Genomic DNA, 17668 nt, shown 5'->3' with positions numbered 1-17668 from the left:
TAAGAAGTGGTGTAGCAACGGAATCTGAACTCTGTGTAGCACTCACTTTCCGCTACGGATTACGTAGCACTTCCCAACAAACGTAGCCGTAGCTGTATTTTTCAAAGACATACCGATCCCTAAATCGATAATGGCCGGTAGCGTAAATGTCGAATCGTGGGAAGGTAGCATACAAATTTCTGCGAGGCATGATATTCGACGCAAATCAATTGTGAATATTTGTAACTTCGAAAACAATAGGGTAGCAGGCACATACATATGTATACATATATTTTATCAAGAATTTCAATGGTGATTTTTACGATACGCGACGTTTTTGGCCTTCCGGAACCGCTTAACACCAGGTGGCCTATAAGCTTGCCCAGATAAGTGCTACAATTAACTTTGTTAATCAAAACTTACATTTCTCTTCAGTATAGAATAATTCAGTATACTTTAAAATTTAGCGGAGAAAGCCATTAATGCGTAACAATGTTAATGTAAAAAACAATGCGTGAATAGGCTTATGGTGAATAAAAATATTATGGCGACATTAATGCGCCGGCGCCTGGACTCATACTTAAATCAATCTAAAACATAATTTAAACTCATTTTACATATAATTTCAATTCTAACAAGAACGGCTTATTTTGTGTTTAATTTTAGTGTTAAATAATGTAAATATAAGAAGTAGACAACCCTGTTGATCGATATTAAAGCTCCATTGCTACTATACAGTTCGAAATTATAATATTTATGAGATTCAACAGCGCGATGCATGTTTCGTGTAAAATACATGATGAAACTATACAACGTTGTGTGGCTTACGCGTAGTGAACATATTTTAAATCCGATAATGTACGAGGCACTATATATACTAAGAGGTTTTATGTGAAAACGATAATTTTTGTATTTTATTTTTTACTGGTGGTAGGGCGTTTGGTGAGGGCGCACGGCTAGATTGATATCACCACCACGCGAGATGACGAAGCCTTCGAATTTCTCATCCAATAAATTTAATATTTCCCATACTGCATAGCAAGTGACGTCGTCCTGTTGGAGCTATATATTTTTGAGATCCATACCGTCTATCTTAGCCCACAAAAACTTTATGATCATCGTCCGATATTAGTCGCCATTGACAGTGAGGGCGAGTCCTAGCACATCTTCAAAGAAAAAATGAGAATTCGAATAAATAAGGGCCCATGATACCGCCGGACAAGCGTGTATCGTTTCATGATGAAATGTCACGATAAAATATGTGTGCATGCCAAATTTGACAGCTATCACGTTACTAAGATGGCCGCTATAAGCTGTCAAAGTTCGAGCGTCCCTATTGAAAAACCGTATATTTAAACCACAAAAAAAAATTATATAGTATACAGAAAACATGATAATAATAGAAATTCCAATTATATTGAACAAAATATTATGGCAATTTAACAGTGAGCTTTAAATGCTTGTATCGAGATATTAAGCAAATTAATAGCTGGCCTTGGCTAACAAAAGTCTGATCGATATAAAATATGAGAGAATAGGCTCTGAAACAGTTAAAAACATGCTAAAGATCTGAGCAGCTTTGAACACAATTAGCCTTACTAATTAAAAAAAAGTACGCTAATAAACATTTGGAATTTCTCTTAAAGAACTTTTCATATGTTAAATCTACAAATTAAGAAGATACAATCTACTAATTTTCATATCAATCATTTTGTTAGATTCTCCACGTGGTGATTTAAAAAAAATGTAAATACATATAATTGAGATTATTGTTTCAGAAAACCTCAACAAAAAGAAAATGTAATCCAACTGAATTACCATAACCATTGTTTGCGGGCCTCACTCATTAAGAACAAAGTTGGAAGTTGCTCAGTTAAATCAAGTGAGATTTGTTTTCGACGGTGTCGTGCGCAGGTTTGAAGTTTTAACGCCAAGGAGTCCAGTCGAGTCGGTAATTAGGAGGTGAGTACGCGTCGCATCGGTTGCGGCGCGACGGTCGATAGCTCGAGCGACAGGCGGTGCTGGCCCGGGTCACGCCTGCTGCGATCGATAGTGACGCGGCGGGAGCACAAGCAAGCGAACAAGCATTAAGCTCGTTGCCGTCGGCCTCCCAGTCAGTTCGCCACGCGACACCGCCGGCGAGTGGTGGGCGTCAACAACCTCGCGCCACGCCACGCTCTCATGCGCCTACCGAACACGTCATGAGCGGCGCCAAGCCCCGCACCGCGCCGCTTCTGCTGGCGTTAGCGGCTACCTTCCTACCCCAAGTTGATCATGTAGCGTGAGTCTTTTTTAACTATCGCTATACCGTTAAATCTTCGCCAAACTTTAGCAAGGTTCTCCGATAAGCTGAGACGATCGTAAATCTCGGCAGGGCAATAAAATGGAATGCATTAGATTTACGATGTATGACAACGTTATTATTTTTCTTTTTGGGGGGAGACCACGCAACGTGCACAGTTTTCTATTTTCCTTTTTGCAAAATAAACTTTAGTTTAAGTTGTGGCTAACTTCTTAAAAGTGTAAAGTAACAACTAAATATTTTATTCTAGAATTTTAAACTGCTTGATATAAAATTTAAAGTTCATTTTTATTTATTATAAAATCAGCACAGCCTGGTCACGGTGCCCGTGGCATTGTTATGTCCACGGTCTGAGCGACGGTAATCACTAACGGTAAGGTAGATAGATCCTAGACTAATCTACATGCTATTAATAATTCTGCATGTTATTAATAACTTAATTTTGAATTACGACGCTTCCAACATAATTGCTTTAATATATTAAATGAATATTCCTCTCAGATAAAATTGCCTCAGAATTTATTCAAAATTTACCGTGACAAGATTCGATTAGCATAATTAACTGGCGTCATGTAGGATCTCAGGTAATAACGTTTTCACTGCGTCAACTGATAAATATGCAAATGCCCAAAAAACTGGCTTGTTCATGCGCAGTCCCAAAATTTGCTCATTCGTTGGATGTATTCAATATTTAGATATCTCAAATGAACACGTTTTTGGAACGACCTTTTTTTTCTTCGTAAATTAGCTGAAAGTCGAAACGTCTTGCGTGAGAAAAGTATTTTCTAATCCTGTCTATGAGGATTCGATGCGATTAGTTTTGTGCTGCAGATACTGAGAATATATTTACAAGAAAAGAGGCGGGACCCAGAGAAAAAATATTAAATATTTTAAGCAGATATCTTGACTCGGGGAACGGATTATTTGTCGAACGGATTATTTGGATTATATTTCGTCAGTTTTTCTTCTTACTTCATCTATTTTATTGACGTCATAAAATGTACATAATGACTAATTCGTGCGTAAGGGAATTGTAAATATTTTCAGTAAATAACTGATAGAATTTATTAGAAAAATTATTTAAGTATTAAAATAAGCGGATAAAACTTAAAAAAAAAGAAATCCATTTTACTCGAATTTCTTATTATGGTGACATGCTACCGATAGTAATGGCGGTAGGATATCTTGTGAGCCCGCACGGATAGGTACCACAACCCCACCTATTTCTGCCGTGGATCAGTAATGCGTTTCGGCTTGAAGGGTGGCGTAACAGTTGTATTTTAAAGACTCAGATTTAGAACTCCTGGCACCGGTGGCCACTTAACACCAGGTATGTCGTAAGCTCGTCCACCGATCTAAGCCATAAATAAAAAATAGTAGAGCATATTGAAAGGCCGCGGAGGTAATTACTACTAGCCCATCTATGTAGGCCGGGACGTAATCGTGCATTCTGGTACGATGGGTGGGATAGCTTATATGCTACATAAATGAGTCCGCAATCTTGTGTACACAGAGGGAGATAGCCCACTTGTGTGCTTAGTTCGAACTTACAAATTAGATCGCGTAAACTTCATATATATATAATATGTATTGAATGATAAGGAAGAGTAGGGAAGTTCGACCCGGTGTAGCCTGATTCCCATTGTGTTGTCTATAGGCTTCTATAACTAAATACTTTATCTCAGGTGAATCGTGAGCTTAGAGATTATAATCCATGTGGGCTCATCAGAGCTCAGCGATCTTCATTAAAGATAGAATTTTTGGAAAGACATCAGTAAGAAATGATGGCTATGATAATTTAACCGTGAACTGACTATTAATATGTAATAGTAATCACTCAAAGATAATAATATAACAACTTCTTTAGATCTGATAGCTATATCATTTTGCCTTTCGGTTTTATTTATATTTTTACTAAAGAAATCCGGGTACGCTCCCCGAAAAAATTTACCGGATTTGGGGGTCCACTTGTGCGGATTTCGTTTGGTACATATATACCATATTAATGCAATGCTTGCAACTAAAACTTGATTTCTCAAACTGGGCTTGACATTTATTTTATGATATATGCATACATCAATGGTTCAGTAAAACAATAAGAACGTTGCTGCGTAAGGAATTAAATGGACACAGGAATTTACATGAGATATGATAAAAGGAAAATTATTCGGTAATAGCACTTTCATATGCGATTGAGAAACATTTGCTCAACGCTGCGACCCTTGAGATCTTTTGTGTCCAAACGCCGCCACTATGAGTCTGGCAATAACTGATTTCGAGATAGGGGCAGTTGTGACTGTCCATTTTTATTCATTAAGAATTAAATAATTATTTAAAACATAGTTACCATTTCCTCCGTACAGAAGACGGCAGACTGCATTGTCACGTCAGGTTCATCTTGCACAGGAGCTCCATAGTTCCGAGGTGCCCTATGTGGATCCTAAGCAAATTTTGTAGCTCATTTATAAATAGCCTTTTAACTTTTTCTAATCTTTGTCTATATACTTTTACTCTGAAAATCTCTGGTAAGCTTTCTATATAATCATCACCGACATCATCATCATCATCAGCCCTAGGACGTCCACTTCTGAACCCTCTCTGAGATCTCTTCCATTTTACATTGGTCTGCCTTAACTCTAATGGATCTTTCTATTCCTTCTCTAAAATCTCATTGCATTGTGGACCTCATATTACTATTGTGGTCATTGGTATAACCACACGATTAAAACTACTTTTACGCTTTAATCTTGTATATACTATTGTCTTTGTATTATTTCTGATATTTCAAATACTGTACAGTTCTCTTGCCTACGGGCGTCCAAATAATTCTTATATAAGTTACAGGTGTTTTCATTAATTTCTCCTTATTCCCATTATTCTTCAACACCAATATGTACCCAGAATAAATTTATTCCGGTAGCAGTGTCAATCAATTCTTTATAAAGCAAGTGAGATGTCGATCGCATTAAAGCGGGTGATGCTATCCAGCTCGTGATTTTCATTAGCTCTAACTAAAAAACTCAACACTAGTTTGCCGTAGGCTGTCATTTGAAACTGAAAATATACCTTTAATTTTTTTTAATGGAAAGTCAATTGAATAATTCTCACGCCCGTTTGAAAGTTGCTTAACTAATTTAATCTAATAAACTGTTTATCACGATTTTAAAGGTACATTTACATACAGCTTAGGGTTCGATTATCCAGTACTCATTTGTTCGGGTGTGAAAGCAGCCTGTAACCATAGCACGTAAGATGACGATTTTAATATTATTTTGAGAATCACGTCATGTCATGTAACCAATTGTCTATACTGAAAAATGGACTATATATGAGGGCAATTATACCTTAATTTTACTGTCCACTGTAGTATTTTTGTATGGCCCTCAAGACATCCGTTTATTTTATTGTATCAAATCATTCAAATATCCTTGAGACTGAATAGATTTTTTTAAATGTTACGTAAATAATACGACAACTAAATAGTACAAATAAATAAATAAAAATAAAACACAAACAGTCCTTATAAATTCGACAATAAACACAAAATTCAGAGCTCGGTAATGAAAATTATTAAGCCATGAAATAACGTCCACGGCTAGTTCTACTTTATCCAATTAAGTTACTGACCAATTAAAGCCAAGGTGAAATTAAAGATTACAGTTTTTATACCTGTTCCTAAGCAAAGCTACTTACAATTGAGTGATCGACGTAGTGTACTGGTACACGCCAAATGCTATTTAAGTTTGCTTTGTGAGTGAGGCGATTGTTAATTGAAAGACGAGGGGGTAATCGAGCCAGTGATTAGCGTCAATCTTTAGGCTATTGTTTCAAGGTACTCTGCTGTCTAATTAATTTAATTCTTTTGTTATGGATGTATATCCTTACTGCGCTCATAATGATAAGCAGCACCAGTATACATGCTAGGGAAAGACCGTTGAGGATTTCGTTTTAGAGTCAAAAGTAATGGCAGAAAATGGTAATGATATTTTAATTTTTATGTCACTTTGCTATTAAGTACATTTCACACGCTGTATGCCTTGCGACAGAAAGAGGGAAATTGGTGCTACCAACTTGTGTAACCACAAGGCCTATTTTGTAAACTAAACATCATATGTGGTTCTATTTCGTCGCAAATCTATTTTTATATAAGCCTTATTTAAATCATAATTAATAATGGCAGAGATGCTTTAGTCATCATTTATAATTAATACTAGTTGACCCGGCAGACTTTGTAGTGCCGCAATCGATAAATAAAAGGCCTAAGCTTTTGTATAAAATAAACTTAAAATAAACAAAAGGAATTCGTCCGACGGGGGACGTATCAAATGAAAAAAAAATGTTATTTTTATTTAATTCCGAGCATTTTCATATTTATCTACCTTTTAAACCTTCCTTAGACTTCCACAAATAATTCAAGACCAAAATTATCCAAATCAGTCCAGCCGTTCTAGAGTTTTAGCGAGACTAACGAACAGCAATTCATTTTTATATATATATCTATAGATTATTTCTAAAATGAATAACCATGTATGTAATAAACTGAAGGAAAAGCTAATCGTTCCGAAACAGACAACTTATCTTACAAACAAACCCTTCGATGCCAACGAGAGCTCTCTCAACACAACAAAGCGGATAGCAGCACTCATACTGAAACTTGCACAAACTTGGATATCAAATTCTGGTTAGCGTTCGACAACGACGTGCAACATAGATAAGCACGCAACGTAATTAAAACTTTAGTAAACTTAAATCTGAACTCGCATTATCTAATACGTGAAGCAAAAACTTTGTATCCCTTTTTACGAAAATTGCGCGGACGAAGGAGTATGAAATTTTCCACACTTATAGTGAATATAGAGAGGAAGTGCATAATGCTAATATTTTTTTAAAATAATACATAAAAGATACATTAAATCAATAAAGAAAACATTATACACACTACCATGTATTTGACACACACTAATATGTATACTCTATGTTTATTGTCCAACTTTTGTTGCTCTGTTAGTCTGTGGTCATGTTGAGAATAGGTTAATATTGTTTATTTGTCTAATCTTGGCAAATCGGTGATTATAGAAGTATAATAATAGTCTTTGACAATAGAACCATAATAATGTTCAAACTTATAATTTCAATTAATTATAGTCGAATCTCGACTATTGCGGGACCGCTAGTATGTATAAATCTTGTTAAACGGTGGCAGGCTGTGAGTCCCTAAGAGAGGCGAGGTTGCTTTTCCACTCTAAGCTCTACCCACTACACTCCACTCTAAGCGTTGGATAGTAGTTTTACAATACAATTGAGGCTTTGATCTTGAGTTTGAGGACGGGCGATGGTAAAAATAAGGTATTGATCGAGAAAACTTTAGTGATTTAATCTCGCATTTATAAATGTCGCAGCATGTTAAGTGTGACTCGTAAGGTCTAAGCCTGAAATGTATTGTCTTTCATTTCGGACTAAAACCGTAAGAACAGTGAAAAACCGTAAAACGTGTTCAATAAACGGGAGATTAAGATCATGAAAATATTTTAATTACGTCAGCGACTCGTGAAAAGCCCAGACAATAAGGGCTTGTTATTAAAATAGAGGCTCAATATTGGTTTTTCGGGACAAGGACGAAGGCTCGTGTCTAATTTTAGAAAGCCGTAAAACGAATCCCTTCCGTGAAAAGCGGGAAAACAAAGTACAGACGATTTTCCATTAAATAATTCAAAAGTATATAGCTTACCAGTTATGCAAATTAATATTAAAAATGAGAAAGTGTGTTTGTTTGTCCTTCTTTCACGTCGAAATGAAGTGACGGATTGATATGATTTTTTTAATGTGATCGTGTTAAGTCAATGTATTGACGTAGGCTACCTTTTATTTCAAAAAGCTACACTGACGTTTTCTTTGACCACGCGGGCAAAGCCAATAACTAGTAAGATATCTGTTAATATCTCATAATGTAACTATACTGAGATCTTAGAGCTTATATCTCAAATTGGGTGGCGCATTTAGGTTAGATGTCTATGGACTCCAGTAACCACTTAACACCAGGTGGGCTGTGAACTCGTCCACCCATCTAAGCAATAAAAATAATAATAATAATATAATTAGACTTCGACTTAATTTCGATCGAAGATCGCGTTATATGCAAAGTATATTTATAAAATTTTTATTTTTTTTATTTATAGTCCTTTCTTGGTTCCGTATAAAATACCGCTCGCTTAATATCATTGAGCAACAAGTGCGAGAAAATAATAGAAATACGGTATTCGCGTCTAGCACGTTCAGTAGATTGTTTAGCTTGTCTTGGTTCTTTATTACGGAAACTGTCAAACGGTAGATGATCGATAACAAAGCCATTGAGTTATCATACGGTCCTCAGATTGTTACTTTTCTAGATGATGAACAACTCATATCAACTCCACATTGAGCATTAAAATGATACAGGTACGGTAATGAACGCGATGATATTCCGATAAATACACATGATCAACAAAAAAAAACAGTTGTGGTTCTGTAGCGGTCATTGGTCATACCATTTGAGTTAAAAAAAATATAAAGAATATTATTACGACAAGTCCTACTAACTAGCTCAAATAATTTGAAAATTTGGAAGAAGAAAAATAGAAGAACGAATTAGTTCTTGCTGAGCTTAACACTGCAATAAGAGCAATGAGTTTAAAAATGTTATTTTATTTCCTTCATCGAACATTTCAATAGTTTATTGATTATTTAAGAAAACGAACTTTTACTTTTTATTTTTAAATTCAACGACCGATTTGCGTTTAAATATCTTTACCTTAAAATTTAATACCTTTTGTAATCGCTCGACGATTTGTAAAATATCAAAATTGAAGCTACTAAAGTTGATGTGACGGGGACCGAGAAAATACTTTATAGCAAAACTTTACAGTAGTCGAAACAGGTTTCAACTAGGTACTGAGACCTTAAAACTTATATCTCAAAGTGTGTGGCGCATTTACGTTGTAGATGTCTATGGGCTCCAGTAACCACTTAACACCAGGTGGGCTGTGAGCTCGTCCACACATCTAGGCAATAAAAAAAATTATAATAATAATTCACAAAGTTGAATATCGAGTACTACTGCCAGTAAACTGGTAGGAAGAATATTACTCGTATTACTAGGCGTATTATCAGCCTACGAGTAGGTACCATAATCCTGCCTATTTCAACTACTTTGCCTAGATTACAATTGGGTATTAAAAATCATGTTTCAAGATCGCAGACGTTATGATTCTAAGATCTTTGAATATTATTTGACATTCGTAAGCGGAGAACTACTATTCATATCTACTATCTACTATCCATAAAAAAGATATGTAGTTTAAATTGAAATGGACTGACCCGTCCGGTACGCTAAAATCCGCTCCATCTTATTAAGAACCTCAGAGTAATCTTAGACACCGACATAACCTAATGAACATTAATTAAATTATCGCGGCGTAAATGGTATATAAGACAGCCGGTGTGCTCAAATCAATCGACGTGACCGTGTCGGATTTCAAATCCAAGAGGCAGTTACTCATTAATAGTACCTAATAATAAAATTAGTAACTGTTTTTGGAATGAAGTTCCTTATGGGACGATGCGGAGGGGTATCCTAACCGGAAAAAAACGTCCGTAACGTAAGATTTATATTAGTAATGTACATATTGTATGACTTAACTTTGTAATAACGTATAAAAAATAACATATTTTTTTATCATTCATTGACCACGATCTCAGAGCGTTCGTTTGCGCAATACACTTACTCATAATAATATGCAAACAACCGTGAATGAAGTGTACCACAATAAGTTCGCGCGTTACCGAATGACCGTGGGTTGTTGCGAAACCTCCAGTTTTATTTTCTTTATACCTCGAATAGAACTTAAAATTAATATTTTTATAATAAGCAACTTCGTTCATATCCGGTGCCCCACGACACCACACATCTTTTTTTTTAAGGACACAAATATAAGTACATACTTAATCCGCGTCACAGTTAACGAACGACTGGATTATGATAAATCGAACCAACAAAATTTCTACGGTGGGAGAAGCCTTTGGGGGTTCGTGCACTGGCGTGATTGCTTTTCTTCATACAGAGAAGTATGAAGGATAGAGTAAACACGCAACTCACTCTTCTTCATTCTTCTTATGGGGGCATTAATGTCTTGATGTTTCTGGGATCTGCCACTAAAATTCAGATGGGATGCGAGTCCGTGTATGTAATAATATATCCGCACAATAAAACACAAGCATAGTGTTAATCGAAAACAACCGAAAGATAAACATGAAAATTAATATGAAAATGTATTTATGGTAATCCGATTACAATTATTTAAATGCGGTGACAGCGTCAACCATACAAAAACCGAAATATAGTAACGAAAACACTTTCGATTATTACCGTGTAATTAATTCACGGACCATATGACAATGTAATGATTTTATTATTTTATTATCTTTGTAATTAATTATACTAAGTGCTTCTATGAATATAATTCTGAGTAAATTTTATATCGTGTGCCTCTGTGACATCAAAATATGGAAACCACGTCCACAGGTGAAAATTTTGTTCGTGGGTTCTTAGGATAAGAACGCTTTTATTAGCCTGGTGCCGTATATTTGTAGGTATATACTATCCACGTAAAGTATATTATTGCTTAGTTGGATGGACGAGCTCACAGCCCACCTGGTGTTAAGTGGTTACTGGAGCCCATAGACATCTACAACGTAAATGCGCCATCCGCCTTAAGATATAAGTTGTAAGGTCTCAGTATAGTTACAACGGCTGCCCCACCCTTCAAACCGAAACGCATTACTGCTTTACGGCAGAAATAGGCAGGGCGGTGGTACCTACCCCCGCGGACTCACAACAGGTCCTACCACCAGTAATTACGCAAATTATAATTTTGCGGGTTTCACTTTTATTACATGATGTTATTCCTTCACCGTGGAAGTCAATCGTGAACATTTGTTGAGTACGTATTTCATTAGAAAAATTGGTACCCGCCTGCGGGATTCGAACACCGGTGCATCGCTTCAACACGAATGCACCGGACGTCTTATCTTTTAGGCCACGACGACTTCAATATATATATAAAAGTGAATGGACAAATTCAAAGCAAAATTGAATAACAAGAGAAACGGCGCCATATGTATGTTCGAAATGTATTTATTACCGGTGTTTACTTACTAGAGTACACTGATAACCTAAAAAAAAATATAAAAATTTTATCTGCATGTTCAAAATTTGATATTTCGCTGCCGTATTAACTAAATCTGTCTCTTGTCTGGATTCCCATCCACTGCGCGATGTTACCGCGAAGGGCGTAACGACATTTTCTGTCTCTTTCGTACTTGTGAGGTAGAGAGGGAGAATATTATTATTCGCATTAAAAACGTTTCTTGTCCCTCAAAATTTCCAACGGTAAATTCCATACGGAGACCCATGTTGCGAAGCGTCATCTTTACTAATCTACAAATTTAACGGTAAATTTACAAAAACACAAACTCAACATAGTTGATATTGCAGCCGGTAGGGGGTCTCGATATCCCCACCATGGGTCATGTATTTGGAAAAAAGATATTTACGTACCTACCGCAGAGGGGCTATGTTTTTAAATTTCTGTCGGTACAATGAAATATGGAAATAGATTGAATTAATTATTTTATAAGATGTGTCTCACCTGTGGTCACAAATTCTCAATTGCCGGCGAAGGTTTTTTGATCATTTCACAGTATTACATATTAACACATATTAATGCAATTTAGCGTAGGCTTTTTTGCGGTTTGATAATATGTATATTTGATTTGTGTTTTGTATGTATTATATGAAATGCACTGACATGTGTTATTATATGTAGCGATGATACACAATATTACACAAGAAGTATGAAAGAAAAAATGAAAGCGGTTTATGCCTTCGTGGAGATTCCAATGGAGCACACGGAGTGTACATTGCCTAAGCTTATTCTTCGATGATAAACAGAAAAAAAAAGAAAAATACGCGCGTCCAATAGTATTTGTTTTACTTTAAAAATTTTGTTGTTTCGATTTTCTACGTAACTATAAAATAATGTTTTTATAAGTAATGTTTCTCTTTTCGTTCTTCGAATTTGATTTATTTGCTCTCATAAGAGTGATAAAATAAAGTTATTTAAAGTTGACCGGGGTTCGACAGCGTTTTGATGGACCATCAGTATGGGTTTATACCATCACGGAATGGGTGATGCTACTTGGTAGTTCGACAGTCCGAATTCTGTCATTCGCAACTTGTTTATATGAAAACTGATCTTGGAAATGCCGTTAGCGCGATTCAGACTTCTGTCAAATATCTTCAGTTCAGAATGTTACATTTAAGAAATAAAGAAAGAAATCTAATGGTTTAACAATTTAGATTTACTTTAACTTTAGACTTAACTTACTGTTATAAAATATTGGGCTAGGATTCGACAACAATAAAACTAGTGTTCAAACTCAAACAAAGTAATTAGGTACATGAAAATAAAGCAAACAAATACACAAACAATTTTTTGTTTTTTACGAATGATATTAATTTTTGAGGGTGCAAGTATTCATGTTTCATTTCACTAAACCTGATCAAGAAATTTTATATCTAAATATAATACATTATTTATTACAATATTATTTGGCGAGTATGTTATGTATATGTATGTATTCTTTATATATTTGATGTAGGCATATAAGGTTTTGTTTTATCTGTTTTCTGACACACCATGCTTTTGTGATTCCAGTTTCAGAAACAGTAATATATTTTTGGGTTCAATCACTATTTCAAAAGCGAAACGGATTTTTTCCCCGAGCAATATAAAAGTTATGACGGCACTTTTGCTGTGTATTTCGATGCTACTCCACGTCGAGAGTACTCGACTGTTTTTCAATTAACTTGCGAAGCTTTCAGCTTAAATGCCACGTGAAGCTTTTAATGGATATTAATGGAATAACAGTGGCAATTTAACATTGGACAATAGCTTTGGTTCGACGTAACGAGCATCGTAATATTCTTGGTCAGTTGTTTTATCTTTTTTTTTTTACTATCTGCGATCAAGACTATGTCCAGCTATATTTCACAGATGTATCGTGGAATTTGGAATGTATTCTTTAGTGAAGTTAACTTATGAGGAAATGGATTCGATTTTTTATCTTGTGTTGTTACAAGTTTTATTTTTATTTTTTTATTGCTAGATGGGTGGACGAGCTCACAGCCCACCTGGTGTTAAGTGGTTACTAGAGTCCATAGACATCTACAACGTAAATGTGCCACCCACCTTGAGATATAAGTTCTAAGGTCTCAGTATAGTTACAACGGCTGCCCCACCCTTCAAACCGAAGCGCAGTACTGCTTCACGGCAGAAATAGGCAGGGCGGTGGTACCTACCCGTGCGGACTCATAAGAGGTCCTACCACCAGTAAAAAGGTTTTGGTAGTAATGCGATTTTTAGTCCTTGGAATGTCTTTCTTGTTAATGCATATTTTGACTACGTATAATTAGTATTCAATATAGTCTCCAGGTGCTCAGCAAAGGCATTGGGCTTTTTTGAAGAGCTTTAATCTAGCCGTTATTGCGTCTACGTGTTGGTTCTGAAACTTGTTGACTGTTGTAAATTCTCATAAACACACACAATAAATAATAATTAGTAGAGATGAGAGCCCTCAAGGATTCTAATTACGCTTCTAGCGTATTGGCATTTCTATTTCTTATCAGTACTTTTAAATTCCAGATATAATTTTCAATATGGTTTTATCTGTACCTATTTAGTTAGTGTATGACCAGTTTTGTCTAAGACAGCTCCCTTGATGAAAACTGAAGGTTTGTAATGATTTTTAGTATCGATTAAATGATTAAAGAAGTGTTAAATGAGAATATATTTTGAGTTTAGTTTTTTTATAGATTCAGGCCTTGCCTTAAGTTTATAAATTTAAAAGGATAAAGGTAATAAATAAAATGTTACCGCTTTCATTTTTTTGGCATCAATTAAATACCTATTTTGATTAATTGAATTTTTTTATTAAACAATTAGAATATTTTAAGTCTGTCTTGTTATTGATATTTTAATTTAACTATTTAACGTCATAAAGGATATAAGCGTCTTTTTGGAGAGACTTGGGTAAATTATAGAAAAAGGTGGGTGAGGAGCTATACTGTGTAGGTACAGTCGCAATCTTATAAAGGATCTGATAAATGAGAGAAATATTTCTTTCGCTTATCTCATTGAAAATTATGAGTCAACAAATTTATCGTTGAAATATTCCAGAGAGTATTGTTCTTACTCGAAATTATAATAGCATCATCTTTGCAAGCAACTCTATTTATTTAAGGTGGATTTTGTTCGACCTCACAATGCTCTAAACACTGAAAAGTAATGCAAAACTATTTGCCTGACTTCGTGATTTACACGGAATGGCTACCGCCACAATGTGACCTGAAACTAATGGATTACAGCGCACGGTCTGTTTTACAAAAACAAGGGCCTGCGTGATCAGTCATGCAGGCAACACTCATTCGGAAAATCACTGTAATTTGCACGAAACATTGAAGTCGTATATCAAATCTAATGTAACAAAGGTGTTTAGATATAAATACTCTCAATTTTTTTTGTCGGACTTTCATCATAATTTAACTAAAATTTAAGATAGTGGGATTTACCTCTCAGAATCAATTTATTTTAAATACCCCAAAGCATTAATTTACAAAACATTAAAATGAATGGTTGCTAAAAAAAAATTTTTTTCCCTTTTTTTATTTTATGTACATTAATAGACTTCACCATATTACATATATATATACTATATTGTGTTGTATGCAATTTACGCCGCTACCTACTACGAGTATTTAGTTTAGCAAAATATCTGCTGGATAATTCTATTTTACTAAATTCCTTTTTTAGATGGTTTCCCAAAATTTCGTATAAGTTTCTCAGATATTGTATTGAATTGAATAATTAGGATAGTGTTAAAGTTATTACTTTTTATTAATTTGTTTTAACTATGTTAACGCTACCTAAGCAGATAATAATAAAAAAAACCTAATATAAAGTCATATTCATATAAGACTGTAGAACAGATAATTAAAGAAAAATAATCCTAATATAAAGTAATATACATAATATGAGATCATGAAGGGCAGCACGTGTATTCTTTATCTAACATGATGTGTAAAGAAAAACCGTTTTTATGTAATTTTTATATAAAACCTGATTAGTTTTTTATTAAGGATTGAAAGGATTTTTCTTGTATAGATTGACTGAACTCTGTCATTGAGAAAAAAGACGAGTTCATTTTTATTTAATTCAAGAATAATGTGTAAAATAATTTGTCGAAAATAAAGGCCTTAAATGTTGTTTTCTTAATATTGTACAGAAAACGCAATTAAGTCTTTTATTATTGTTTATTCACTTTTAGTATATTCTATATCATTATATGTATAATATTTGATCCAATGAATATAAATATAAATATATATATTATGTACATGCTATCAGTATTATGAGAGATTTATTTACCCTCTTTGAGTATTGTATATTCAATAACAATCACACTTAAAGAGCAAACGCAATATTAGACACGTGTCAGAGCTGACCCACCCTTTCATTTCTTTTTTGGTTGTATATTTAGTCCTATCTATCCCGTTAAGCTCTGATTAACGCTCTCAACTACAGGGTTGAGTGTCACGTTCAATTCTCACTTTTACAAATATTTGTGTTGTGAACAGTTGTTTGTCTAAGTTGTTTCCCATAGCACACGGAATCAGACTTTGAGTCCAGGTAAATGTATGTGACTAAGCCCTAATTAATTAAAAAAAGTAATGGCACCGAAGATGATGATAACATTCCGTAGCCCTGAGTTATGATTTCCTTCAGGACTGTAACAATGCTATACTAGAATCATAAACACGGCGTGAAATAAACAGAACCCTAATGACAAACATAGTTAAAAAGTAAATTAAATCAGATCTGTTTAGGAATCCTTATAGGAAACTGGACTCTATAACTACCACCAAAAGATCAAATAATATAATACGAGACCTTTTGTTCCCATCGTTTTTTCGAGTTTGTAACATCTGAAAACTTCAATTAGAAAGATAGCAAATACGAAATAGATATATACATTATTCCATTATCATAACAATATGTGGTCAGACAAACTCACAGAAATCACGAGGAAACAAGCTGGACTACGGTATCAATACAACGCCCTTGTTAGTAATAAATAAAATAATTAGAGAATAAGGTAAGTGAGGTTACGTTAACTAGTACTCTTAAATCGAAGCGAAAGAATTCTTCGCGGCAGAAATAAGTAGGATGATAGCATTTTTCGTGCGGTCTTACAATGCGATTTTTTTTTTAATTTTTTTTTATTGCCTATGTATGTGGACGAGCTCACAGCCCACCTGGTGTTAAGTGGTTACTGGAACCCATAGACATCTACAACGTAAATGCGCCACACACCTTGAGATATAAGTTCTAAGGTCTCAGTATAGTTACGACGGCTACCCCACCCTTCAAACCGAAACGCATTACTGCTTCACGGCAAAAATAGGTGGGGTGGTGGTACCTACCCGTGCGGACTCACAAGAGGTCCTACCACCAGTAAATCTACCACTGGTACTGAGATTTATTCTTTAATTCTTTAATTCTTCGTGCAAATCGTCTTCGGGCATATAATTAGGCAACTCAAGACAAGTGAGTGAGTTATCAAAGATTAAAACTTCCCTACAATACTGTTTAAAAGCGTTTAATTTGCTTTATTTGTGCGCGGAGATATAATCTCGTCCCTCTGTCTAACTTTAAAAGGAACGATATCCTCGAGTCGTTAAGATGAAGTTTTTGTTGTTTGAAACTTGTTCTTCGCTTGATTTGTTGGTCGAAGAACAATTTTGTAAATAAATAAAGGCTTTGCAGTTTAACCGTTCTGAAGTTTTAAGTTTAGTCTTTGTTTTATTGTATTTTTTGGAAGCAACTTTTTTAATGCAGTTTACGGTGTTGTCTTGTAGAAATCGTCACGTAACGAAATAACATCTTTATTTCTCGGGTAGGACTTAATGATAGACCTGTCTTTTAAATATAACATGTTAAAGACATAACATTTACACTTTATGGCAAGCCTATATTTGTCCATATCGGAAGATTGAGGTTGGTGATAAAATGAAATTTAAAAATCAATTGGAAAGTGATTACTTTTATTATTTGGCAAATTAATAAAAGTAATCACGACTTTATAACGGTGACGTTAAGACCAATATTAAAACCGTGTACAGTAAGTTATAGTATCTAATTTACCAACGAGGGAATCAAATTGAACCAGCCGATGATGCTTTGTTTCAAAAGTTACGGTTACGTGATTCTGTCCATAGCCCTAAGCTACTTGTCC

The 17668-nt window shown here is 34.8% G+C and overlaps 1 protein-coding gene across 4 annotated transcripts in view; it reads left to right on the top strand.

Annotated features, from left to right (window-relative positions):
- The first annotated feature begins 1903 nt into the window (after positions 1-1903).
- Positions 1904-17668, top strand: part of rdl1 (GABA-gated chlorine channel alpha subunit) — a 33205-nt gene continuing 17440 nt past the window's right edge. Inside the window, exon 1 of one of the 4 annotated variants that reach the window (XM_038012226.2) lies at positions 1904-2260. In XM_038012226.2, coding sequence (XP_037868154.1) covers positions 2181-2260 — 80 coding nt within the window. In that variant the 5' untranslated portion in view covers positions 1904-2180. 4 annotated transcript variants of the gene reach the window in all.

This window comes from Bombyx mori, chromosome 1, assembly GCF_030269925.1.
Source record: "Bombyx mori chromosome 1, ASM3026992v2".
Lineage (NCBI taxonomy): Eukaryota > Metazoa > Arthropoda > Insecta > Lepidoptera > Bombycidae > Bombyx > Bombyx mori.
The sequence above is the reverse complement of the archived record's forward strand: the minus strand, read 5'-3'. Positions and strand labels throughout refer to the sequence as shown.